Below are 27,442 nucleotides of genomic sequence, written 5' to 3'. Positions count from 1 at the left end.
CATCATATAAGCAAAGGAAAGAGTATTTCAGAGAAAAAATACCCTGTAGCCTCTGCCTCTTTTCTCTGACTTCATGCAAAGTCATAACTGAGAAGTTTCTTGTGGTTCTCTGTATGTGTCATTTCTTTTATTTTTAAAGTTCAGTATTTATGGTTTTGCAAACTGGACTTCCAAGATAAAGCGTGATATTTTCTGCCACATTATTTATGTCTTACAAAATGTTATTTTGAACTGATGATACTTGGAGAGAAAAAACAAAACTGGTAAAATGTGCATTTTTTAAAGCTTAGGTTTCATAAAATCAAATATAGTTTTACACGTGAATGTATAGTTGAAATACGCTTCACATGGTGTGACATGTGTATAACAGTGCACGCATGAGATTCCTGGGTCATACCCCTAGGCCAGCTGGAATCAAAGTTTTGGGTGGGTCCTACGTATCTACAAAATCTTCCCAATGCCCAGAGTGGGTGGAAAACGGTCAGAACATGGAAATACTCCGATAATGTTAAATGAGGCTGTTCTATATAATGACTTAGAGACAGATGTGACCTAATTGAAACCTTATTGTCACCACTGTTAGGAAGCGTAAGTGAAGTCAGTCAGTCGTGTCCGACTCTTTGTGACCCCGTGGACTGTAGCCCACCAGGCTCCTCTGTCCATGGGATTCTCTAGGCAAGAATACTGGAGTGGGTGGCCATTTCCTTCTCCAGGGGATCTTCCCAACCCAGGGGTCGAACCCGGGTCTCCTGCGTTGCAGGCAGACGCTTTACCCTCTGAGCCACAGGGAAGAGTATGCTAAATAAGTTTCTCTGAAGAGAAGTGACAGCAGGTAACTCAATAGAAGAGGAGAAATTTGGAGTTATCCCACTGAATTGGGAAGTGATCATCACAAATCCCAAAGGGTATTCAAGGTTGGAGTTAGTGAGACCGGAGTTTAATTTATAGTAGTTTGATGCTGTGACAAAGTGAGTGACAGGTTCAGAATAACCAGTCGGAATAACATCTCTTAAGACCATTTAATATTGGAAAGAAATGGCCATACTCCTTTAAGTAATAGAGAGCTGAAGGTTTAGCCAAGGCTTCAGTTAAGGAAAGATGCAAAAAGAAGTTGGTGATCAAATGTTGTGAGAGGAAATACTTTTGGGTTTTGCTGGAGGGATAACAGGGGACTATAATAATTTGAAAGTTACTTTTGAAACTTCCAGTAGGAAAGGACATGACATCTTGGTGATCCCCATAATGTACAGGGGAGGCTGATAGTGGGCATGTCAGGGAGAGGGTAAGAAAACTCTATGCTAATTTTGTGTAAGTTATCAATCGAGAATCTGGTTCCATGATGTTTGAGCTGAATTTCAAGTGAGCGTGAACTGAACATGGATATACAGGTAGCTTAGCATGTCATCATTTCCCTGGAAGTGGGTTAAAGTTAAAATTATTCCCATGTGACTCTGATAAAGAATCCGCCTGCCAAGCCGGAGATGTGGGTTTGATCCCTGGGTTGAGAAGATCCCCTGGAGAAGGAAATAGCAACCCACTCCAGTATTCTTGCCTGGGAAATCCCATGAACAGAGGAGCCTGGTGGGCTACTATCCATGGGGTTACAAAGCGTAGGACACAACTTAGCAACTAAACAATAACAATGTACTTTGTACTTATTTATTTATTCCCCACCATGTTTTCAAAGAGTTTAAACTATTTAAGAAACTAGGCTTAATGACTAAAATTATCCATGAATGTGAGAAAAAAATAGTAAATATAATAGTAACTCAAGAGTCAAAAGTGAAGTGAGGTATTAATTTTATTAACTATGGAAAAAAACTTTGCTTTATTGACATTTAGAACTCCCAGTACTGTGTTCAATACAGAAATGGTCAGGATCCTCATGATACAGTCATTTCTATGAATGGTGCCATTTATAATACAATTCTAAGCGTAGGAAATAAATGGAGGGGAGGGTAATGAGGCTTATATGATGTTGGATGAGTCAATGTATGATTAATATTGAGTCACTTTCGTGCTCTCTACTGCCTGCCTTTCTGCTTAATGGCTCTTTATCTGCAGTAACTTGGTACAAGCATCAAATTTGGTCAACAAGTTTCTTGTCTGGATTATTCTGTTGCTAAAAAGTGCATTTCCTCCATACTAAGGAATCCTTCTCATTCCAAAGAAGACAGTGTAATTTTGATTTAATTCCTGTTGATTGCCATTTTGATTTTGTACATGAGGAGGAATCCAGTCTCTTGAAGTATTCAGTATATTGTTTTAAATAGATAATGTGACCTCCTCCTTGCATAACCTTACCACAAAAACTTTGCAGACTGAGTACAGATATATGTAGGATGTGTGATACGTGTGATTTTTAAAATGTGAAGGATGGCAGTCAAACTTACTGGCTTTGTTTCAAGTAATTCTGTTTCCAAGCAAGTGTCAGTTGCTGTGATACCCTTATGCTTAAAGTAATCTGAGGAATAAAGTCACAGTTGAATATTTTCAAGTGATTAAAAAAAAACAGAAGAGAGGAGAGCAGTGCTTATTGTTGCTTAATTACATTACAGTGTTCATTGATAATTATTGAATCATGTCAGACCAGTGTTTTAAATCTAATCATATTGAAAAGAACATATATATACATATATATAAGTGTGTGTGTGTATATATATATATAAATGAGCTTCCCTGGTGGCTCAGATGGTAAAGCATCTGCCTGCAATGTGGGAGATCCGGGTTCGATCCCTGGGTTGGGAAGATCTCTTGGAGAAGGAAATGGCAACCCACTCCAGTACTCTTGCCTGGAGAATCCCACGGATGGAGGAGCCTGGTGGGCTACAGTCCATGGGGTCACAAAGAGTTGGACACGACTGAGTGACTTCACTCACTCACTCACTCATATATAAATAAATATAAACTGAATCCCTTTGCTGTACGCCAGAAACAATAGTTGATTATAAATCAACTGAATGGTAAGTTGCATTCAACTCTGACCCCATAAACTGCAGCATGCCAGGCTAAAATAAAATAAAACTAATCATATTGGAAAATATGTCTCTGACAAGAATCAAAAGTTGGTTATTTCTTCTCCCTGGAACACTTCTTTCCATCACTTGCCTGACTGACTCTTCCCTATTGCTGGTATTTCTCATTCCTTGTGTATGTCTCTCCTTCAACCCCAACCACTGGGTTGTTTGGTCCCCAGGAACTTGTAACTTCTACAAGTTGGGCTTCTACTACAGCCCATCTCAGTAAACATTCAGTTGCTTAAGCTGGAAACCTGTGACTGTTCCCTTTTCCACCTCTTCACATTCACTCTACCAGTAAGTCCCATAACTTCCACTTGCAAAATGTGTTTCCAATTCATTCACATTTCTGCCCATCTCTACTGTCACCCTCTTAGCCTCAGCCATCCGATGTCTTGTGTGAGATTAGTGCAGCAACACCTCTTCTGAGCTCTCTTTCCCTTCTCCTTCTGCTTGCAATTGCTTCAGTTTATTCACTGCAAGCCTAAGTGGTCCTTTGCAAACATAAGTCAGACAGTGTCATTCACCATCCTTGTTTCACCCTGTGAATAGCTTTCCATTTCACTAGGAATCCAGTTCTCTCCCACTGTCTGCAAGGGCATGTCTTAACCAGCCCCTGCTCCCATCGCCAAATTCATCTCCAGCCATCCTTTCCCTTCATCAAAAGACTCTGCCGTTTCTAAATGGAGCCTGAAAACATTCTGTTTCTCCTGCTTTGAATTCCCTTCTCTTAGATCTCCTGTGGGATGGTTTATCTCATCCTTCAATCTCAGAATAAATATTTTCAGACAGGTCTTCATTTCAGATTCCAAACAGATCTTTTTCTTGATTCTCCATTCAGCATCCATTCTGTAACCCTCCAAATATTTTCTCTATTTTAACAGGTGTTATTTGTGTGTTCACCTCTATGTTGTCTGTCTTGTACTACTGGAATGTGAGCTGTGCTTCGTTTTCCCACGTGCACTCATGCTGTGTAGGAAGCATGCAAGAGATGATTGCTGATGGAAAGAATGAATGAACGGGTAAGGGTCAGGCTGAACAGACTGCCAGAGCAGCTAGTAGCCTGTACACCTGGAGCAGGATGGCCTTTGTTTATCTTGAAAACGCAGTGACTAGTAACATTTATTAACCATCAAAAGTATATTTGCACAGAAGATACACTTACAAGCATTATTCAAAATAACATCCCAGTTAAGTATGGAATCACTGCTGATCAGACAAATCAATCACATTTTCAGTGGTATAATTCCTTTAAAAAAAACTCCCTCATCTTCATGATTACGTAAAAGACATACTTTCTATTTTTTTATTTTATCAATTTTTAAATTAAAGTGTAGTTGACTTAGAATATTGTGTAAGTTTCTACTGTACAGCAAAGTGGTTCAGTTATACACACACACACACACACACACACGTCACACTGATAATGCATACCTAAAAGTGATTCAATTTGCTGTACGTCAGAAATTAACATTGTAAATCAACTCTTTCAAATATTTTCCATTGTGATTATCATATGATATAGAATACAGTTGTCTGTGGTCTACAATAGGATCTTGTTGTTTATCCATTCTCTCTGTAAAAGCTCTCCCATCTGCTAACCCCAGACTCCCACTCTATCACTTCCCCAACCCCCTGTACCTGGGCAACCACCAGTCTGTTCTCTGTCCATGATTCCGTTTCTTTTCATTGATAGGTTAATTTGTATCATTGTATATCCCACATATAAGTGATGCCATTCAGTATTTCTCTTTCTGACTTACTTCACTTAGTAGGATTATCTCTAGTTGCATCCAGGTTACCACAAATGGCATTATTTCACTTTTTTATGGCTGAGTATTATTCCATTGTATACACATATCACATCTTCTTTGCCCATTCATCTGTCAATCAATGTTTGGGTGGTGTCTGTGTCTTGGCGATTGTGAATAGGTGGATCAGCCTGGTTTTGAAGAATGATATGGGATGGAAGTTAAGTGTAAGATCAACCAGTTTTCTAGCTAGCATGAGTAACTCGTTTCTGGAAGTTTTTATTGGGAAGGTAAGGTGAGAGAACATGTCCAAAAAGACTGCAAAGATAAAGGCTCTCTGTGTACCTCGAAATCTATCCACAAGTAAAGTTAGAGCATCATCATGGCTCACCTCCTGCTCTTCATATTTTTCTATCCTATTGCCAGCTTTCCTCATTCATTCTAGAGGTTGACAAAAATGTGGAAGCCATGCAAGGTCTGTATACAAAATATTTGCCCAGCAGTCCCTGCATCTTTTGAAGCACATTTATATTTGTGAGTGAGTTATAACCTAACCACTCCAGGAAGGAATACCCTGAAATTCTGGGAGCCAAGATTACAGAAATATTCTGGAAACACAGCCTCCTGTTGGTCCTCTGAATCATTTTGTCCCGTCTCTTTGCCACAGCTTGAAGAGCCATTGTCTTGGGCTTTATTCTGCCTGAACTGCCTTTGGCTTAAATTGTTTAAGCTATTTATCTCTAGCCCCCACTTTTACTCAGTGTCCTATGACCTCAGGGACCAGCTCTCCCCTCTTCTCCCTCCCTACAACCTCAGTAGCCCAGCTCTGACTTCTGGAACCTTGAACTGGCAAAGCTCTTTGAGTTTCCCCTCTGCATGACTTGAAGCATTCATACAGTGTTAAGTCATATTCCTGCAAATCTGTTGTTTGCAATTCAGGTGCACTTTTGTTATGCGCCCCATGTCTTTGGCATTTTTTTATTATATTCATCTCCTTGGCTTCATGACCTGCCTAAACCTCTTTATGGTTTCTCTGTTTCTTTTGTATTTCTCTTGCTGATGGTTGTGACCTTATTTCACAACGGTTACATTTTAGGGTCGATCTTGCAGATTTGTAGGTGTGATTTACTTCCATAAATATAGCATTCATGGTAGCAGCAACTCCAGGTCACTTTTTACATCGCTTTGTGGATAATTATTGTTGTATTTTAAACCCATCAATCACTTTTGCTTGTAATTTATCTGCAGTGGCTGAATTGGAACCTAGATTTGTTGTGTTGGGAATACAATAAATATTAACTGTCACTGAAAGGGACAGAGCATTAAAGGGCAGCGTGGTACAAGATGACAGATAGAGAATTCAAGTTATAAAATCACATTTATTTATCTTTCTTCTTCCCTTTCTTCCTTTTTTCATACCCTCTCTAACTTCTTCAGTAAAAATTTAAGGTAGCTACCTTATTAGATTACAGTATGTGAACCATTATACTAACATTTTATTAAGTTTATACATGTTTTATGCTTTAGATTTCTCTTGTAAGACTATCAGTACTTACAGAGAAAGCATTTACTGTTTAGATTCTTATATTCAGGCTTCTCAAATATATGTATATTACAAATCATTAGTTACATTAATTACAAATGAGTGACTTTGAGGTTTTCTTGGAATATTGTATTTTTTATCCTATAAGCATAAAGAGAGCTTCCTTTGTTGTTTTGAATTCAAATGCAGACACTCACCTGAAGTAATAGTAAATTTGTTTAAATACTTTTTCCCCCTCCATATTTATATATCAAATCCATCTGAGGCAGGGTTTGTAGGAAGGAAAGGAGACAGATAACAGGTCTGTGCTCAAGACAGAGAGGAGAGAACACATGTGTGAACACTGAAATCAGAATAAGTTGAATTACATTGCTGAATTCAAGAGGTGTTTCTGTATGAGACTATATCTGTCTGTAAAAGCCACAAGACATGTTCAAACTTCTGTAATGTGAAGAATGAATTAGATCAGAAAGGGAATCTCTCTGAATGAACCATCACAGAATTTTTTAAACTATGGAATTATTGTCAAATGGCCAGAGTTCCCTGCTGGTACTGCTTCAGTGGATTTGTTGAGTCTTTGTCCAAGAGAGTTTAAAGAGTAAAATGGCCAAAGGGGTACGGAAGACAGAGAGAGTGAGAGACCGAGGCAAAGTGACAGGGACACAAAGAGAAAAAAGGCACCAAGAGACACAGAGAGAACATGAAAGGGTGTGCCATGAAGGAAGGTCTGAGCACTGTTTATTTCAGGCTCGCAGTCAGTAGATCTGAGTTCTGCTTTAATCTCTTACTTAAACTGAGTCTCTTGGACTGCAAGGGGATCAAATGGGTCAATCCTAAAGGAAATCAACCCTGAAGATTCATTAGATGCTGAAGCCGAAGCTCCAATGCTTTGGCCATCTGATGTGAAGAGCCAACTCATTGGAAACGACCCTGATACTGGGAAAGACTGAGGGCAGGAGGAGAAGGGGGGGAACAGAAGATGATGGCATCATGGACTCGATGGACAGAGTTTGAGCAAATTCCGAGAGACAGTGATGGACAGGGAAGCCTGGCCTGCTGCAGTCCATAGAGTGGCAAAGAGCTGGACACGACCTAGCAACTGAAGAATGAACAAAAACCATCTGTGACTCTGTTTTCTTATCTGTCAAATCAGAAAAGTAGTTTTCTGCATAGGTTTTTGGCAATCATGGAATGAAATGTTATATGTAAAATTGTTTTGAAAGCATGAAATGCTTTCTGAAAGTGAAAGGTCATACTATCCAAGCATAGCATTTTTACTTTAGCAGTATTAGTGATAAGTAAGAAGAATATTTGCTTTTGGATTTTATAATTGTGATAGTTTATTCAAATTGTGAATAAAGTTAAGTGTTGTGTTCATAGAAGTGATTTAGTAGAGAGTGGCTTGGGTTTAAGTCAAATGGGTTTATGTTTAAACCCTGTATCTACCTGTCAATACTTGCTGTGCAACATTGGACAGGTTATATGCTCTGAGCCGTAGTTCTGTGATGGCAAACTTATCAATTCATTGTAAGACTTACATGAGGGGTTGCTTTTCATTGTAGTACATAGAGTAACTCCTTAATAAATATTAGATGTAGTAATATTAGTACTACTATTATGATGATGACTTTTGCTGTCTTTATCGGTTAATTTTTTCACTTTGGTTAAGAAGCCTTGAAACTTCAGAGCTTTCACAAGTAGGAGCATGATTGTTTGGTTTTTAAATTTTAGTTGTTAAAAAAAAAAAAATCTCAGTATATACGCCATCTCCCTTCAGGCAGAGTCAAAATGTAACGTATTGCATGTATTCTGATGTATTCCCTGATGTCTCAGTTGGTAAAGCGTCTGCCTGCAATGCAGGAGACCCCGATTCTATTCCTGGGTCAGGAAGATCTGCTGGAGGGATATGCTACCCACTCCAGTATTCTTTGGTTCCAGTACAGGCTTGCTGGTAAGGAATCCACCTGCAATGTGGGAGACCTGGGTTCAATCCCTGGGTTGGGAAGATTCCCCTGGAGAAGGGAAAGGTTACCCACTCCAGTATTCTGGCCTGGAGAATTTCATGGACTGTATAGTCCATTGGGTCACAAAGACTCACACTCCACTGAGCCACTTTCACTTTCTTAATGTATTAAAGCCCAATGTAAACAGCTGTTTGGATAAGAAACTGAAACAAGTACATCAAAGTAGATGATCTGCCTCCTTACAACCTGTAGGTCACTGTAGCAAGGCTAAATTTGGCTCTCATTTTCTGGAAGCATCACCAGAGGGAATAATGAACGACCCAAGTCATAATTTTCAGCCCAGAGGAAGTGTGCATTTGGGGTGTAGGGGGGTTGGTAGCAAAACATGTTATTTTCCTGCTGCTGAATTCGGACGAATGTAAGGTAATTTAAAATGTTAGGTAATTTATCTCAGAGATTAAATCTGAGAAGCAACTGAATAAGATAATTTCTCTGAAATAATGTCTTTAATGATCAATTTTAAAATCAAGCCATTGCAGTAATTGAAATGACAGCGCATAACACGTGGTGATGATGTGAGCTGTTGCGTTTCAAAGGACTAGACAGAACATCATGGCTCCCCCTCTGTGCCCTGCAGGCAGGGTCACCCTGGGTGATGAGGAACTTAATGGATGTTCATAGTGTAACCATGCTGACCTTGTTGTGAGCAAGTAAACGCCAAGAGATCTCAGCTGTTTGTGTGTACTGAAAGATAAGCAAGAAATTGCTCTGAAATGTTGAATTGAAATTGGACATATAAATATATGCCACGTGTTTTCTTCCCCATCATTTCTCTTTTTTGTTTTGCAGTTTAGATCTCTAACTTCAAAAGCAGAGTTAATCATAGAGGATCCAGCCACATGGTTCTTATATTTTGGAATGCAATGTGTGTGGTCTCATTCTCCTGAAATTCTTATGATCGTTATTCTCGTGGAAAGCACTTTGCACTTCTTCTGTGAAACCCCATGGTTCTTCTTCAGTGGTATGAAAGGGGAACTATAGCATAGGAGTTTGGGCTGGGCTCTGTTGGAGACTGCTCTAGTTTGAGTTAGGCTCACTAGTGTGAAGTAGCTGTTATATGCCTCTCTGGAGCACTGAATGACTGCAGTAGTTGAAAGGGAGACTTTAATATTGATTTTTTTGGAAGTTGATGAGCACCTACAAAGAGCAATACATTTTTTTCCTTTAATTAGTACAAGTTTGCTCCATCTATTAACATAACTAGTGATTTCAAGAGGTACTTAGCATCACTCCTAGTCAATAAGAATGAGTATCAGTTCAGAAGAATAAGCTGTAAGTGATAAATCAGCAAACAAATATCTTATGGGTCAAATATCTTATGGGTCAACCATTTTTCGCCTTGACCCAAATCATTATTTTTGTTTAGAGTTATAATATCTAAATTTCAAGTGGATACTGATCTACTTTAGAACTACAAAAAAAAAAAATAGAAATGGCAACTTGAAATTATTTGGGATGCATGTGATAGAAGATTAATATCATTGGCCATTTGGGAGCTACATTGCTATCATAATATTTTGGCCTGGTGTTTCCAGTGTTTTATATCATATGCTGATTATGGATATGAATGCTGCAAATAGTCTTGATTTCTTCATGACTGTTTTGTGATAAGATTGGGATAGCTATGGCAGAGTTGCTTGATGTGAAAATTTAGTCTGAAACTTGTTGAAAACTGATTTTCAGTTTTGAGGAAATATCTCAATTGGCCCATCATTTTTCAGGATTGAATTTTGTCTTTAAAAATGTGAGCTGGTTGATATTTCTTAGCTCTATACCTACAGAGTTCATTCAAGAAAGCTGTTAGGCTAGAAATAGGATTTACTGTTTGGGCAGAATCTCAACAGTTGAGGCAGTTGAGAGGACTACTCCATGAGTTTTCTCGCTTCTAGGTGATTCATTGAATATTTCACAGTATATAGATGGAGATATCTTGCCACAGTGACTCCTGGAATTAGACGCTTTTTAAGGCACCCTACAATGACTATATCTGAGTAAAAGAACCGTGAATTACAGTTGAGGTTTGGACTTCTGAGCTGCCAGCTGAAGATACTTTATTGTAGATCAAGGACCAGGAAAGTGCATTTATGCTCGTTCTGATATGTGAGCCTAATACTGACCTTGGAGCATTAAAAATATTTAGTGAGTGCTTTTTATCAGTCAAAAAATTGATTATTAGTTCAGTTCAGTTGCTCAGTTGTGTCCGGCTCTTTGAGACCCCGTGAACCACAGCATGCCAGGCCTCCCTGTCCATCACCAACTATCGCAGTTTACCCAAACTCATGTCCATTGAGTTGGTGATGCCATGCAACCATCTCATCTTCTGTCATCCCCTTCTCCTCCTGCCCTCAATCTTTCCCAGCAGCAGGGTCTTTTCAAATGAGGCAGCTCTTTGCATCAGGTGGCCGAAGTATTGGAGTTTCAGGTTCAACATCAGTCCTTCCAGTGAACACTCAGGACTGATGTCCTTTAGGATGGACTGCTTGGATCTCCCTGCAGTCCAAGGGACTCTCAAGAGTCTTCTCCAACACCACAGCTCAAAAACATCAATTCTTCAGTGCTCAGCTTTCCTTATAGTCCAACTCTCACATCCATGCATGACCACTGAAAAAACCATAGCCTTTACTAGACAGACCTTTGTGGACAAAGTAATGTCACTGCTTTTTAATATGCTGTATAGGTTGGTCGTAACTTTCCTTCCAAAAAGTAAGCATCTTTTAATTTCGTGGCTGCAGTCCCATCTGCAGTGATTTTGGAGCCCAAAAAAATGAAGTCTGACACTGTATCCACTGTTTCCCCATCTATTTGCTGTGAAGCAATGGGACCAGATGCCATGATCTTGGTTTTCTGAATGACAAGCTTTAAGCCAACTTTTTCACTCTCTTCTTTCACTTTCATCAAGAGGCTCTTTAGTTCTTCTTCACTTTCTGCCATAAGGGTGGTGTCATCTGCATATCTGAGGTTATTGATATTTCTCCCGGCAATCTTGATTCCAGCATGTGCTTCCTCCAGCCCAGCATTTCTCATGATGTACTCTGTGTATAAGTTAAATAAGCAGGGTGACAATATACAGCCTTGACGTACTCCTTTTCGTATTTGGAACCAGTCTGTTGTTCCATGTCCAGTTCTAACTGTTGCTTCCTGACCTGCATATAGGTTTCTCAAGAAGCAGGTCAGGTGGTCTAGTATTCCCATCTCTTTTCAAATTTTCCACAGTTGATTGTGATCCACACAGTCAAAGGCTTTGGCATGGTCAATAAAGCAGAAATAGATGTTTTTTCTGGAACTCTCTTGCTTTTTCGATGCTCCAGTGGATGTTGGCAATTTGATCTCTGGTTCCTCTGCCTTTTCTGAAACCAGGTTGAACATATGGAAATTCATGGTTCACGTATTGCTGAAGCCTAGCTTGGAGAATTTTGAGCATTATTTTACTAGCGTGTGAGATGAGTGTAATTGTGTGGTAGTTTGAGCATTCCTTGGCATTGCCTTTCTTAGGGATTGGAATGAAAACTGACCTTTTCCAGTCCTGTGGCCACTGCTGAGTTTTCCAAATTTGCTGACATATTGAGTGCAGCACTTTCAGAGCATTGTCTTTTAGGATTTGAAATAGCTCAACTGGAGTTCCATCTCCCCCACTACTAGAGTAGTGATGCTTCCGAAGGCCCCCTTGACTTCACATTCCAGGATGTCTGGCTCTAGGTGAGTGATCACACCATCGTGATTATCTGGGCCATGAGTATCATTTTTGTACAGTTCTTCTGTATAAAGCTGATTATAGAATCTTTGTAAATTATTTTTAAATTGCTCTTGCCAATATTCATTCTTAGTAATAATTTTAACTATTTTTTAAGTGCCTAGAAGTCTTCATCAAATGAAGGGATCAGATATTGATTTGATTCTCACATTTCTGGCCGCGTTTGGGGTGTATTTATAGTTGCTTGGAATGTGTTCAGTGGGACTGTGAAGGAAGAGTGCATATCTTTTAGAACTTTGGACATAGCTTGAAATTGGAGATGAGATCTCATTCTCTTCTTATATGTAAAAGGTGCCTGAGAATTAGTGATTTGAAATATAGCTAAGTGTAGGAGTTGTGTGACAGTGGTTCCCAGGAGTTTCAGTCATAAGAACTCCTTAGTATCAGGATGATGAATTATACTTTAAATGTCTGTTAATTGATGAAATACATGTCATAAAGCTTCTATGAACTCAGTAGCAATTTAAACTAGCCTTATCTCTGTTTTGCAACTAAGTTCATCCACATAGAGAACAAACATACAGATAGCAAGGTGGGAAGGTGAGGGCAGGATGGATTGGGAGACTGGGATTAACATATATATATACTCCTATGTGTAAAACAGATCACGAATGAAAACCGACTGATGAAATTTGCACAGGGAGCTCCACTCAGTGCCCTGTGGTGACCTAAATGGGAAGGCAGCTAAAGGAGTGGGGATGTATGAATATGTGTGGCTGACTCACTTCGTTGTACAGCAGAAACTAACATGACATTGTAAAGCAGCTATATTCCAATAAAAAAGTACACTATGTATTCCTTATGCCAGATATATTACCTGCAAGTCCTACCTCTTCTTATCATCAACGCTTCACTGTATCCCTAAGGCTTTAGAATGAAGTAAAACTCTGTATCACTGCCTTCAAGGCCCTGTGAGACCGGATTCCTGCCTGCCTTTGCAGTCTTATTCTCCTTTTCCTTTTCTTCTGCCTCACTCTGTGCTTCAGCCTCATAGGTCTCCTTACTGAACGTTGATTGGATAGATCAAGTTCCTTCCAGTCTTTGAACCTTCGTATTTGTTTTTCCTTCTACCCAGGATGCTCTTCTCTGTGGGTTCTATTACGCAGTCCTCAGCTTTGAGAAGCCTTCCTGACAACTTGTTCTGAAACAGCCTTCCACACTTGACATAACACTAGCGCTCTATAGATATAGCGAGCCTACTACATGATATCCACAATGTAGAATATCCTTTCATGTTTAGAAAACTAATGAGGCTCTGTTTATCTGTAGTGAATAATGCCATCTCTCTCGTTAGAGAGGTAGCTTATATTTACCTATGCATACCTCAGATTGCCCACTTTATCTAAAATTGTGTAGAAAGACAATTAGCCTTTGTGTATATTTGGGAACTTTCTCTGCAGTAAATAAATGGGGAAGTGGGCTTTCTAATTCATTTTCTTAAACTTTGAAAATTTGGAAGACCTGTTGCTAATCCTGGCAAAGGTTATCTGGGGATATTATACCACCTAATGAAATCTTTAGGGAAGGAAAGGATCATCATGTTAGTTTTAGCATTTATAAATGAAGGCACACTAAATTCTTAGGGTGTTAGGAAAAGAATCTATATCTGATGTGTTGAAGCCAACAGACTGGCTCATATAAGAATTGCTTGCTAAATTTTCAGGAATTTTGCAAGCAGGCTGACTTTGCATTAGTAGCTTGAAATTGACTATGGTGGGAGTATTTATACCATGGAAATTGGCAAACACTACAAACCAGGGCTTTTTTTTCCCCCTGGAGAGTGCATTTAACAGCACACTATTATATAAAGCCAATATTTCAGAGGCTGACAATTTGATGATGAGAAATCAATAGGGCCAGCTTGAAATAACCGAGTTACTTTTACGGTTGTTTGGATTGAAAAAGTCACAAATTTTGAGTGTGGAAGAAAGAGCTTTTTTTTTTTTTTTTTTTTTTTAAAGAAATAGATTATTTGTACACAGAAACAGACATGAAGGATTAAAAAAAAAATCAAGATCTTTGTATTTGCTTCTTTCGCCTTTCAGGTCAGGCTACTGAATTCTTGCAAAATGTTGTTAAGATATATTCTCAGGGTTAGGGCAGATAATCACCTTCTGGAACTTGCGATAGCAGCTTTCCTCAGCTCCCAGACTGATAACACAGCTCAGCTGATCCCACATGCAGCATCACATGTTAGTTACAATGAGTGTGTTAGACTGCTTCTTCAGGGAAAGAAAAAGATTCCAAGAAGAGTTAGGTGGAGGCTCGAACTGATTATGGTTTATAATGTTGGAGCAAGTGGAGACTAATGAGAGTTGCCCTAAGGTTTCAAGCCTTCAGTGGGAAAGGACTTAAAGGAAAATTACATGAAGAGGCAGGGCTTTGAGCATCGCTCACTGACAAGAACATCTTTAAGATACACCACTCTGTGAAGGCAGAGAGGGATTATTTGGGATATTTTGGAGGCAAATGTCATTGGGCAATACCTCTATGAAGGGATAAATGGATAAATGATAAGACATAGGTCCTATATTTCTTAGTTTATTTTAAAGTACTACAAAGGCAAAGGTGAAAGCCTCTAGTTAGTTTCTTCAGGGACTTGAGATTGAATGTTCTCCATTTGAAATTAAGTTGGAGAACCAAGCACATCCTGAAATTCCTTTCCTCTCCTCCAATTTTTGGTAAGCACTTAGAAAACTCGATTAATTCTAAGGGACTGTGTAACACTAAGCTGTGCCATCTTTTCTGATGTCTTCATGAAGCAGGTTAATTGTGCTGTTTATGAGTAGAAAGAAAGTGCCTTTCTTCAGTCATCTTTGGGTGTAGCTAATTATTTTCTTGGAAGAAGGCTTTATTTTTAATCTTGAAGCATTTCTAGGGCTTAGATTTTAATGGAGCACCATTATTATTCCCCAAAGGATAAGATACCATCTGTAGTTAAACAAGATGGGACTCTGGGATTGATATCTAGTCTTTAGTCTTTATTATATTAAAAAAATATGAACCCATTGATGACCTTACACTCTGACTCAATGAAAATAAAGGAATTTTTAATGAAGAGAATATTATGCAGTTTGATTAAAATTAATTTCTTAAAGATCAAATAAGTCCTGTTATTTGGAAAAGCAATCCTAGAACAGTAGATCTCAGGAGTCACTATGTAGTTGCTATGGGATCTTGACCTTGAGGTCAGGAATGGTAAAGATAATTAAGAAGGGAGAGCTTATGAAAATCATAGATGGGGACAGAGTTTTGCATCTTGTATTGAATATTCAATGGAAACAACTCTCTGCCTCAGGAGAAATAAGATTTTAGGAAGATAAAATTAAAAAAAAACTTTGAAAGAAACTTACAGTTAAATAGTTCTGGCAAATTAAAGTAAAATTCTCACAAACAGGACTTTTTAAATAGAGTCTATTCTGAAGCTCTATTCTGGCCATTCATCACCATCTGTTCATGAAGTGAAAATTCCTACCATTAGTATTTAGACACAGGCCATGTGAAAGAGAATCCGTTGTAAAGAGTAATATCGATTATACCAATAACAGTTAACCAGTACTAAGAATCTCGGAGAAGGCAATGGCACCCCACTCCAGTACTCTCGCCTGGAAAATTCCAGGGACAGAGGAGCCTGGTAGGAGGCTGTCTATGGGGTCGCCCAGAGTCGGACATGACTGAAGCGACTCAGCAGCAGCAGCAGCCAGCAGTATTAAGTATCTAAGTCATTATTGAAACGAGCAATAGATTTTTATCTTTCCTCACAGCACCGTTGCTTTTCAGAAACTACCTCTGAAATTAAAGAAATTTTCATATGAAAATCATGCCCATTCTAGAAAATTTTAGAGAAAAATTGAAAGAAAAAATATAATTCTGTCACCAAAGGCAACCAGTGCCAACATTTATTTCCTTTTGATACTGTTCTAAGTCACGACTGCACACTGTTACTACTTCCTGTTACTGCAACTGCAGTTACTACCACCACCTTTACACGCACCATTTACTGAAAGTAACATTATCTTTTTACCAATATTCACACATCTTTTCAGTTTTATTGAGAAATAATTGACATACATCAGTATGTATATTTTAAGTGTACAGCATGATGGTTTAATTTACACATATTGGGAAATGATTATCACAGTGTTCAGTTCAGTTCAGTTCAGTTGCTCAGTCGTGTCCAACTCTTTGCGACCCCATGAATCGCAGCATGCCAGGCCTCCCTGTCCATCACCAACTCCTGGAGCTCACTCAGACTCACGTCCATCGAGTCCGTGATGCCATCCAGCCATCTCATGCTGGGTTGTCCCCTTCTCCTCCTGCCCCCAATCCCTCCCAGCATCAGAGTCTTTTCCAGTGAGTCAACTCTTCACATGAGGTGGCCAAAGTACTGGAGTTTCAGCCTCAGCATCAGTCCTTTCAAAGAACACCCAGGGCTGAACTCCTTTAGGATGGACTGGTTGGATCTCCTTGCAGTCTAAGGGACTCTCAAGAGTCTTCTCCAACACCACAGTTCAAAAGCATCAATTCTTCGGCACTCAGCTTTCTTCACAGTCCAACTCGCACATCCATACGTGACCACTGGAAAAACCATAGGCTTGACTAGACGGACCTTGGTTGGCAAAGTAATGTCTCTGCTTTTCAATATGCTGTATAGGTTGAGCATAACTTTCCTTCCAAGGAGTAAGCGTCTTTTAATTTCATGGCTGCAGTCACCATCTGCAGTGATTTTGGAGCCCCCCAAAATAAAGTCTGACACTGTTTCCACAATTTCCCCATCTATTTGCCATGAAGTGATGGGACCAGATGCCATGATCTTCGTTTTCTGAATGTTCAGCTTTAAGCCAACTTATCCACTCTCCTCTTTCACTTTCATCAAGAGGCTCTTTAGTTCCTCTCCACTTTCTGCCATAAGGGTGGTGTCATCTGCATATCTGAGGTTATTGAGATTTCTCCCGGCAATCTTGATTCCAGCTTGTGCTTCCTTCCTCCAGCCCAGCGTTTCTCATGATGTACTCTGCATAGAAGTTAAATAAGCAGGGTGACAATATACAGCCTTGATGTACTCCTTTTCCTATTTGGAACCAGTCTGTTGTTCCATGTCCAGTTCTAACTGTTGCTTCCTAACCTGCATATAGGTTTCTCAAGAGGCAGGTCAGGTGGTCTGGTATTCCCATCTCTTTCAGAATTTTCCACAGTTGATTGTGATCCACACAGTCAAAGGCTTTGGCATAGTCAATAAAGTGGAAATAGATGTTTTTCTGGAACTCTCTTGCTTTTTCGATGATCCAGCGGATGTTGGCAATTTGATCTCTGGTTCCTCTGCCTTTTCTAAAACCAGCTTGAACATCTGAAAGTTCACGGTTCACATATTGCTGAAGCCTAGCTTGGAGAATTTTGAGCATTACTTTACTAGCACGTGAGATGAGTGCAGTTGTGCGGCAGTTTGAGCATTCCTTGGCATTGCCTTTCTTTGGGGTTGGATTGAAACCTGTTTAGTTAAGTGTTTAATTAACATTCATCATTTCATGTAGATAAAATTTAAAAAAAATTTTCCTTGGAGTGAGAACTCTTAGGATCTACTCTATTACTGTTCCTATGTACCATACTATAATGTTGCCTATAGTCATTATTTTGTACTAGTATTTATCTTATGGCTGGAAGCTTGTGCCTTTTGATCACCTTTCTCAAATTCTTCCTCCTCCTCCCTCCTGATACCACCTCTGGTAACCACGAATCTGATCCCTTTTTTTATGAGTTTTTTTTTTTTTTAAATTAGCCTCCATATAAAGTGAGGTCATACATTATTTGTCTTTCTCTGATATATTTCACTTAGAAAAATGCCTTCAAGATTCATCTGTGTTTTTAGGAATGTTACGATTTTCTCATTTTTATGGCTGAATAATATACCGTTGTGTATCTATATATCTAGATCCAGATATAGACACACATTACAACTTCTTTATCCATTCATCTGTTGGGGATGCTTAGGTTGTTTTCATGTCTTGGCTATTATGAATAATTTTACTATGAGCATGGTAATTCATATTTTTTTCCAGTTATTGTTTTCACTTCCTTTGGATATATTCACAGAAGTAGAATGACTAGATCATATGATAGCTCTAGTTTTTAATTTTTTGAGGAATCACAACACTGTTTTTCATGGCGGCAGTAACAATTTACATTTCCACCAACATTGTATAAGGGTTCCCTTTTCTCTGCATCCAAACCACCATTTATTATTTCTCTTTTTCCTGTGTGTGATGGCTATTCTAATAGGCGTGGAGTGATGTCTATTGTGGTTTTAATTTGCCTTTCCCTAATGACTAGAAATATTGATTATCTTTTCATGTGCCTGTTGGTGGCTGGTAATTTTTAAAATACCATTTTATATTTTATAAAATGGAAATTCAGAAAAGTAAGACAACCTGCTAACTGTTAATACTGACAGTACCAGGATTGGGATCCAAATATACAGAACTCGAAAACCTATTTTTTTGCATTTCACACACACCCATGCTTTCGTATTCTAAAGACTATTCTGTATCCTCCTTTTTCACTTAAAAATAGTATAATAATTAATTCCCTGCCTTTAACTCTTCAAGAAAAGTTTAATTGCCTCAAAAAAGCCCATTCGCAGTGTATTTTCATTTTGATAGAGTTGACATAGTTTTCATTTGACATGCACCTTTGTATTCACTCAGAACCAAATCATTGCAAAAGATAATGTGTGAAGGCTGGATCAGTTAGACTGAGGTCTAGAGTGGAAGTCGGGCAGAACCGGGGGGTGCGGCTGCTGTAGTCAGTGTTCACTGCTGCAGGTCGCTTCCCTGAAAGCCACTCGTTACGCAAATGAAGACAAAGACCGGCTTGTAGCCAGGTGCTGTTCAGATTAAGATGTTTAATATAAAATTCCGGATGTGCTTCTTACCCTCCGTGTTGTTAAGGTCTCTGTGTTTGTCGTAACCAGCTTCTGACTTCTCTGACAGCACTCTGTGCTGCTCTTGACACAGTATTTCTCCATTTCCCTTTACTTTGATTTTTATATCCCAGGAAGTTGTTTGGTGTTTCTTTTCCCAGAGAAGTAAACGATCACCCTCTTTCAAGTTCTGAAAAACTTTCCCGTTACCCACTGAATCCCAATTAGAGAATTTGTAAACATGTTTCCTGGAGACTACCTGTTTAATCCCACGTTTAAGCTATGTTGTGTAAAACACCTTGTTCAATAGAGTTTTATCTGCCTGGTTACGTCAATGTAAGCTGCTTGAAGAGATAAATATTCTCTAAAGAAGCATGAGATATGGATAAAGAACTCTCACATTTATATCAGTTGTTCTGAACAGCTAATTAAATATCAATTCTTTATCATTTTTTTTTCTTGAGCACTTGTACTATATATAACTGGTATTGTAGTAGACGCCGGGCATAGAGTAGAGAAAAGAAATACAAACTGTCCCTGCCCTCAGGGAGCATAATATCTAGTGGGAGAGGCACCTAAAAATAAGCAAACATATTGTGTTATACTGTAATTGTGTGTACACAGTACATCCTGATATTCTTTTGTAATTTATAAACTTAGTAATAATAGTGGTTCTTCTATAAAATTTTGTTTTGTTTTGTTCCCATTCATTCTTTAGCTGTGTTTCAAGCTTCAATTTAAGATGTTTGTCCATTGGTTTGCCAACAGTCTTTGGGTTAAAAAAAAGCCTGAAGCAAAATGGAACTCTGTGATTTTGCTTATGTACTGGTCCCATATCCATTTAAGGATACTTTACTTAAGGGGAAATCTCTCAGTGTCTTTCCTGCTTCCGTGGAATTACTCTTGGGCCAGTCAGGAAATTCTTGGATTCCTAACAAGAAAATGTGTGCCTGACACTGGCTCTGCTCAACCTCACAGATTGTGAAAGCGCTTGTCAGTTGCGCCAGTAAATCTTCCCTCTCTTACCGCAGGTCCAAGGATCTCATAAAGGAGGCCATCCTTGACAATGACTTTATGAAGAACTTGGAGCTGTCACAGATCCAAGAGATTGTGGATTGTATGTACCCGGTGGAGTACGGCAAAGACAGCTGCATCATCAAAGAAGGAGATGTGGGGTCACTGGTGTATGTCATGGAAGGTATGCTTTGTAACCACGTTCCCCTGACATTCAAATATTCTCTTTTCATCTTATCAGCCTGCACACAGATGGCAGTGCATTACATGAGACAATTCCATTTTTCTTGTTTGTTGTTGTTGAGAAACAGTTTGAAAAGAGGGAGAACACTGCTTAGACACAGAGGTTGATTAATCATTTGAAGTGTTTGTGTTTAGAATTATTAAAATGAAAATCTAGTATTTTTTCAGATATGGGGAAAGGATAATAACATGAAAAAAAAAAACATTGCTATTTATTGCACTGCGTAAGACCACACACTGTCAGATCATTGAGCAAACTCAAAGCTTCATTGGAAGCTCAAGTCTGTTGGAAGTATTTTTGGTCAGATAATCAAAGTATCTTCAGCTCCACTTTTACCTCCCATTATATGACTGGCCTTCTGCTATGTTGCTTCTATAAAAAGAGAATGTTTTCACTGTCTCCTGGGTGTCTGATAGAGGTGGATCATAAAGGTTGGATAGTGTATTAACTTCCTGATTATTAAGAGTGGTAGCTTGTTTCATAAATATTGCACAAACTAAGATAGAAACTGCTTAAAAAAACTGAGGCATGCACTGTATAAATATGTTTTATGCTTCTGTATATTTTCACATTATAAATTTTTTAACTTGAAATTTATAATGGCATGTTTTCCTTTTGGGGGATGAAAAAGCCTGAAATCATGAATGAATCAGCTGAGAAGGAAGTGAGTTCAAAGATGTCTATAGTAGAAGACAGTCGGCTTAGAAAAACCACAATCGATTGATTTGGTGGCAGTTAGTGTTTTACCCAAAGCATTCATGCTGGTGTTCTATAACTGTCAGTTTTACAGGTCATTCAGAAGAGAGGTATATTTGGGCAAGTCAGTTACCTTCTCTGTTTCACCCAGCTTATGAAAAAGGAGATTCTCTTTCTTTCTGGCCATGGTTCTCCACTGGTGATGAATCTGTCCCCCAGGGACATTTGGTGATGTTCAGAGACGTTTGGTTGTCACACGTTGGGTAAGGGTGGGCATGAAGGAGGCTCCTGGTGTCTAGTAGGAAAAGAACAGAGGTGCTAATCAACAGGCAATGAGTGGCCCACAACCATGCATGCCCTGTCCTTAGTGCCTGTGCTGAGAAATCTTGCTTTCTACCTTCTTCGCAGGACTGTTATGAAGTTGGTATGAGTAAGTTGTGTAGCTATATAATACAAAGTGTAAAACATTGTAGAATAGCAATCAATATTATTTCTATTAAATACTTGAAAGTATGCAAAACATGTTCTTTCTACATTTGTCATTCACCTTTTAATTTTTCTTTGTGATTCTTTCTTGACATACTGAAATCAGGCATTTGATATTTATTAATCTCTATCACTTTTTTCTTTATAATTTTCAGCTTTGTGTCAGGGTTACAAAGCTTCTCCCCATGCCAAAAGGATGTCAATGTTCGGTTAGGCTTTCCGCTGACAAAAACAAAGTATCGTAAACAAAAACACAAACAATATGTACTTGGCAGAGAATTGCAGGGAAAGGAGGTGAACTTACAGGGAAAGGGTGGACGTGGGTAGTGAGCAGGAGCAATGAGAGAAGTGGAAGAAATATATAGAGGCCAAGTGGAGACTATAAATATAGAGGCAAATGTAAAGAACTATTAACATTTAGAAACCAAGTTTAAAGCCTTTCTGAGATGATATTATATCAATAGTTTCATATTATTTGATTACTTATGTATTTTACTGGCCAGGCACATTTTTAAGAATTCAGATATTGTATAAAGCAGAGTGTACTTTACTTCAGTCATTTTAAATGCTCATTGATATTCCAACAAAAGTCCATCTCTTCAAAGCTATGGTTTTTCCAGTAGTCATGTATGGATGTGAGAGTTGGGAGTATAAAGAAAGCTGAGTATTGAAGTATTGATGCTTTTGAACTATGGTGTTGGAGAAGACTCTTGAGAGTCCCTTGGACTGCAAGGAGATCCACCTAGTCAATCCTAAAGGAAATAAGCCCTGAATATTCATTGGAAGGACTGATGCTGAAGCTGAAACTCCAATACTTTGGCCAGCTGATGCAAAGAACTATCTCATTGGAAAATACCCTGATGCTGGGAAAGATTGCAGGCAGGAGGAGAAGGGGACGACAGAGGATGAAGTGGTTGGATGGCATCAATGACATGATGGACATGAGTCTGAGTAGGCTTAGGGAGTTGGTGCAGAGAAGGTAATGGCACCCCACTCCAGTACTCTTGCCTGGAAAATCCCATGGACAGAGGAGCCTGGTAGGCTGCAGTCCATGGGGTCGCGAAGAGTCAGACATGACTGAGTGACTTCACTTTCACTTTTCACTTTCATGCATTGGAGTAGGAAATGGCAACCCACTCCAGTATTCTTGCCTGGAGAATCCCAGGAACGGAGGAGCCTGGTGGGCTGCCATCTATGAGGTCACACAGAGTTGGACATGACTGAAGCGTCTTAGCAACAGTAGTAGGGAATTGGTGATGGACAGGGAAGCCTGGCATGCTGCAGTCCATGGGGTTGCAGAGAGTCAGACATGACTGAGCGACTGAACTGAACTGATTGAATTCCATTCCAGAAATGAGTACTTTGAAAACCTATATGTTCATGTTCAGTTTTCCTCACACATTTTTTTTCTAAAAATTTCTGTTTAATTCATGCCATTTCTGTTTTCTAAGATTAAATTCAACTTTACTAGCTATATTAGAAGGAGCTTGAAAATTATACTTAATATTTGTTAGTTTTTAGAACTCAATGCCCAACATATAGAGCATGCTTTTTCTAAACACTTTCTGTGTATAAAATTTCTTTAATTCTCAAAGTGATCCTGTGAGGTAAGGGCTAGTATTTATTATCCCCTTTTATAGATATGAAGACTGAGGCCCACCTGGTTTATAGTATAGTTAGGAGTGAACTCTAGTAATCTGGATTCAGAGCTCAAGCTCTTAATATGGGACTCTGTATTGGTGATGGTTCTCCAAAGAAAAAAAGCCAATGGGATATATGTGTGTGTATATCTGAGTAGTGAGAGAGAGGTTTATTTTAAGGAATTGACTTCCATGATTGTGGAGACTGGAAAGCCATCGGCTTGCTGGCAAAATTCACCCTTCCTCCAGGTACATCAGTCTTTTTTCCTGATAAGACTTCAACTGATTGGATGAAGTCTTATCAACATTAAGAAGGTAGTCTGCTTTAACTCAAAGACTACTAATTTAAATGTTAATTCCAGCAAAGAAATACCTTCATAGAAATGTCTGGTGTAATATTTGACCAAATATCTGGGTATCATGGGCTTGCAAGTTGACCTATAAAATTAACCATCACAGGTCCATTCCTTGTCAACATGGCACCCGTACATATCTCCTTAAACTATACCAAAATATCCAAGTAAAGACAATAATAAAGTTATACTTCTGCCTAACATGATATAATAATCTTGTGTATAAAGAAAACAAACAAGCCATTTTCCCAGAAAAGGAAGCTAAGTCCTTGGGTGGTGGAAATTTCTCCTCTCCTCAATACCCCGTATCTCAAATATTTGATGCAACATTCAGTTCAGTTGCTCAGTCGTGTCCAACTCTTTGCAACCCCATGGACTGCAGCATGCCGGGCTTCCTTGTCTATCACCAACTCCCGGAGCTTGCTCAAAGTCATGTCCATCAGGTCAGTGGTGTCATCTAACCATCTTACCCTCTGTTGTCCCCTTCTCCTCCTGCCTTCAGTCTTTCTCAGCATCAGGGTCTTTTCCAATGAGTCAGATCTTCACATCAGGATACAACATTAAGAAAACTTAAATACTATGAATAAAGTGAATACATCTTATGTTACATGATAATGATATCTGCGAGGAAGGGCAACAAAAATTTTATGCACAAATGTACTCCCTCAAATATACACACATAAATAAAAACATATTTATAACAAAGAAGAAATATCCATGGCAGACTTCCCTAGGTAAATGTAAACATGCTAATTTTTCCACATTTCATCAAGCTAATTTTAATATATTTTGTTTATCTTCTTTTTGCTGCTAGACTGACTACATAGCAAGTCATCTCAATTATGTTTTTAAAAACAGGGTTCTAAATAGTGTATCTAGTCAAAATCACAGATTTTGCAATGATGGTGTTGGTTGCTTAAAGTTAAATTCACTAAATGACTGTGCTCTTATAACCTGATGCAAATCTGCCCCAGAGTTTTAATTCTAATCAATTCCATGTAATTTTGGCTTATTTTATGCCAATATTCTCATGTGAAAATAATTTAAAATAATAAATCTTGTCATTTAAATGTTTATAAGTTTTAATTGAGGAAATGTTCCATTGCTTAATTAGTTTTTTATCAACACATTTAATCTTCTCAAAATTTAGATGGCACTCTTGTTGGTATAGATGGATTCTTCTTCATTTGTGAACATTATTAATATTTATAAAGAGTATACCATAGCAACAATGGATGAAGAGACTAGAGGATCTTTCACAAACTTGCTTATTATCAGACATTCAGAAAAACACCCAGGGAATTTACATGGAAAACCATTCCAATTATTCCTACCTCTCTTCAGTTAAATCAAGTTTTCTTCATAAAATGCTTGTTCAACATGTGCCTTAAGTGATTTTTGTTTTAGCCTAGGCAGTGTCCCAAATATTATTGCATACCTAAATGCCAAATTTTCTCATCATTTTAACAGAATAGTCATATGTTAAGACTTAACTAATTAGGATGACAGGGGAAAAATCATCTGGAAGTAGTGTAAATATATCATGTATTTTCAAGCAAAATGAGTTGTATAGCTTCAGATATTTATAGTTATTGGCTAGTGAACGTTTTAATTTCAAGTTTTGATTAGAATTATTTTAGTATTAGTTACTTAAGGTAGCAGTGGGTCAAATTGCTAAGGCTTGATTTATGTTTTAATCAAATTTCAAATATATATATGACTTACAGAATAATTTAATACAGCTTATTCTCTTAAACCAATAGATTTTGGTCTTAATTATGGAGTAATATTTGTTAATATCTTTATACTCTTGCCCTCTTTTTTTTCCATGAAGGTAAACTTCATCTTTGCTAAGTCACTTCAGTTGTCCGACTCTTTGCAACTCCGTGGACCATAGCCCACCAGGCTTCTCTGTCCCTGGGATACTCCCAGGGAAGAATACTCAGTTCAGTTCAGTTCAGTCGCTCAGTTGTGTCCGACTCTGCGACCCCATGAATCGCAGCACGCCAGGCCTCCCTGTCCATCACCAACTCCCGGAGTTCACTCAGACTCACGTCCATCGAGTCCATGATGCCATCCAGCCATCTCATCCTCTGTCGTTCCCTTCTCCTCCTGCCCCCAATCTCTCCCAGCATCAGAGTCTTTTCCAATGAGTCAGTTCTTCGCATGAGGTGGCCAAAGTACTGGAGCTTCAGCTTTAGCATCATTCCTTCCAAAGAAATCCCAGGGTTGATCTCCTTCAGAATGGACTGGTTGGATCTCCTTGCAGTCCAAGGGACTCTCAAGAGTCTTCTCCAACACCACAGTTCAAATGCATCAATTCTTCAGCGCTCAGCCTTCTTCACAGTCCAACTCTCACATCCATACATGACCACAGGAAAAACCATAGGCTTGACTAGATGGACCTTAGTCGGCAAAGTAATGCCTCTGCTTTTGAATATGCTATCTAAGTTGGTCATAACTTTTCTTCCAAGGAGTAAGCGTCTTTTAATTTCATGGCTGCAATCACCATCTGCAGTGATTTTGGAGCCCCCCAAAATAAAGTCTGACACTGTTTCCACTGTTTCCCCATCTATTTCCCATGAAGTGATGGGACTGGATGCCATGAGCTTCGTTTTCTGAATGTTGAGCTTTAAGCCAACTTTTTCACTCTCCTCTTTCATTTTCATCAAGAGGCTTTTTAGCTCCTCTTCACTTTCTGCCATAAGGGTGGTGTTATCTGCATATCTTAGGTTATTGATATTTCTCCTGGCAATCTTGATTCCAGCTTGTGTTTCTTCCAGTCCAGCATTTCTCATGATGTACTCTGCATAGAAGTTAAATAAACAGGGAGACAATATACAGCCTTGACGTACTCCTTTTCCTATTTGGAACCAGTCTGTTGTTCCGTGCTATTTCCTTCTCCAGGGGGTGTTCCCAACCCAGGGACTGAACCTTATGTCTTCTATACTGGCAGGTGGGTTCTTTACCACTAGCGCCACCCACAAAGCCCCAAACTTCAACTACAGTCATCCAAAAGAAGTTCTGATTTAGCAATTGAGAATTGGTAATGTAAATCAAACACCTTCTTTGGGAATTTGATTTAAGATTTTTGTATTGAAAAATGTGTACTTTATATGCATTGAAGTGATGTGCTTAGAGATATTGCTTTTACAGATTTTCTGTGATCTTTCACTGTGGAAAGATAGAGATAGATTGCATCTAACATGCATAGATTACATGTTATTTTCTAAAAATGGCAAGTATCTGTTTAGTGTTCGTTGTTGACTATTTTCAGTTAAACTTTTAAGCGAAACCATCAAGCTGTTTTAATTTTCATTTGCAGAGTGCTTGTTAATGATAACAGCTTTTATTATATACCTTATATGTGGCATTGCCCCCATCCCTCTCCTCTTCTTAGTTCCTTCTCTCTTTTTACAAGCATAGCTACCAGTTAGTTTAATCTTGGTCCACCTCTGAGGTTTTATTGTGTAGGGCGGCTGCTGCTAAGTTGCTTCAGTCATGTCCGACTCTGCGGCCCCATAGACGGCAGCCCACCATAGAAGGCTCCCCCTTCCCTGGGATTCTCCAGGCAAGAACACTGGAGTGGGTTGCCATTTCCTTCTCCAATGCATGAAAGTGAAAAGTGAAAGTGACGTCGCTCAGTTGTGTCCGACTCTTAGCGACTCCATGGACTACAGCCTACCAGGCTCCTCTGTCCATGGGATTTTCCAGGCAAGAGTACTGGAGTGGGGTGCCATTGCCTTCTCTGAAGTGTAGGACTAGAGTCTGCCATGTATTGATACTCTCAAGGCTCTCTTCTTTTTTCTGTCTACCATCAATAGTGTTGATTTTGTTTCTCTCACAGGTTTAAAAGAATTTTTTTTAAGAAGGAAAATTTTTTTCAGCTCATCACACAGGTGATTTTTAGTAGGACTTTTTATGCGAATGCTAAGTGATCTGTGATTGTTGTTCAGTCTGTAAGTTGTGTCTGACTCTTTGCAACCCCATGAAGTGCAACACTCCAG

General features: G+C 38.9%; 1 protein-coding gene across 2 annotated transcripts in view; it reads left to right on the top strand.

Moving 5' to 3' along the window:
- PRKG1 (protein kinase cGMP-dependent 1) overlaps positions 1 to 27,442 on the top strand; it is a 1,392,774-nt gene that overhangs the window by 156,514 nt on the left and 1,208,818 nt on the right. For both annotated transcript variants that reach the window (XM_004020002.6, XM_015103265.4), the window contains exon 2: positions 20,034 to 20,200. In XM_004020002.6, coding sequence (XP_004020051.3) covers positions 20,034 to 20,200 — 167 coding nt within the window. The remainder of the gene's footprint in view (positions 1 to 20,033; positions 20,201 to 27,442) is intronic.

This window comes from Ovis aries, chromosome 22 (assembly GCF_016772045.2).
Source record: "Ovis aries strain OAR_USU_Benz2616 breed Rambouillet chromosome 22, ARS-UI_Ramb_v3.0, whole genome shotgun sequence".
Lineage (NCBI taxonomy): Eukaryota > Metazoa > Chordata > Mammalia > Artiodactyla > Bovidae > Ovis > Ovis aries.
The sequence above is the reverse complement of the archived record's forward strand: the minus strand, read 5'-3'. Positions and strand labels throughout refer to the sequence as shown.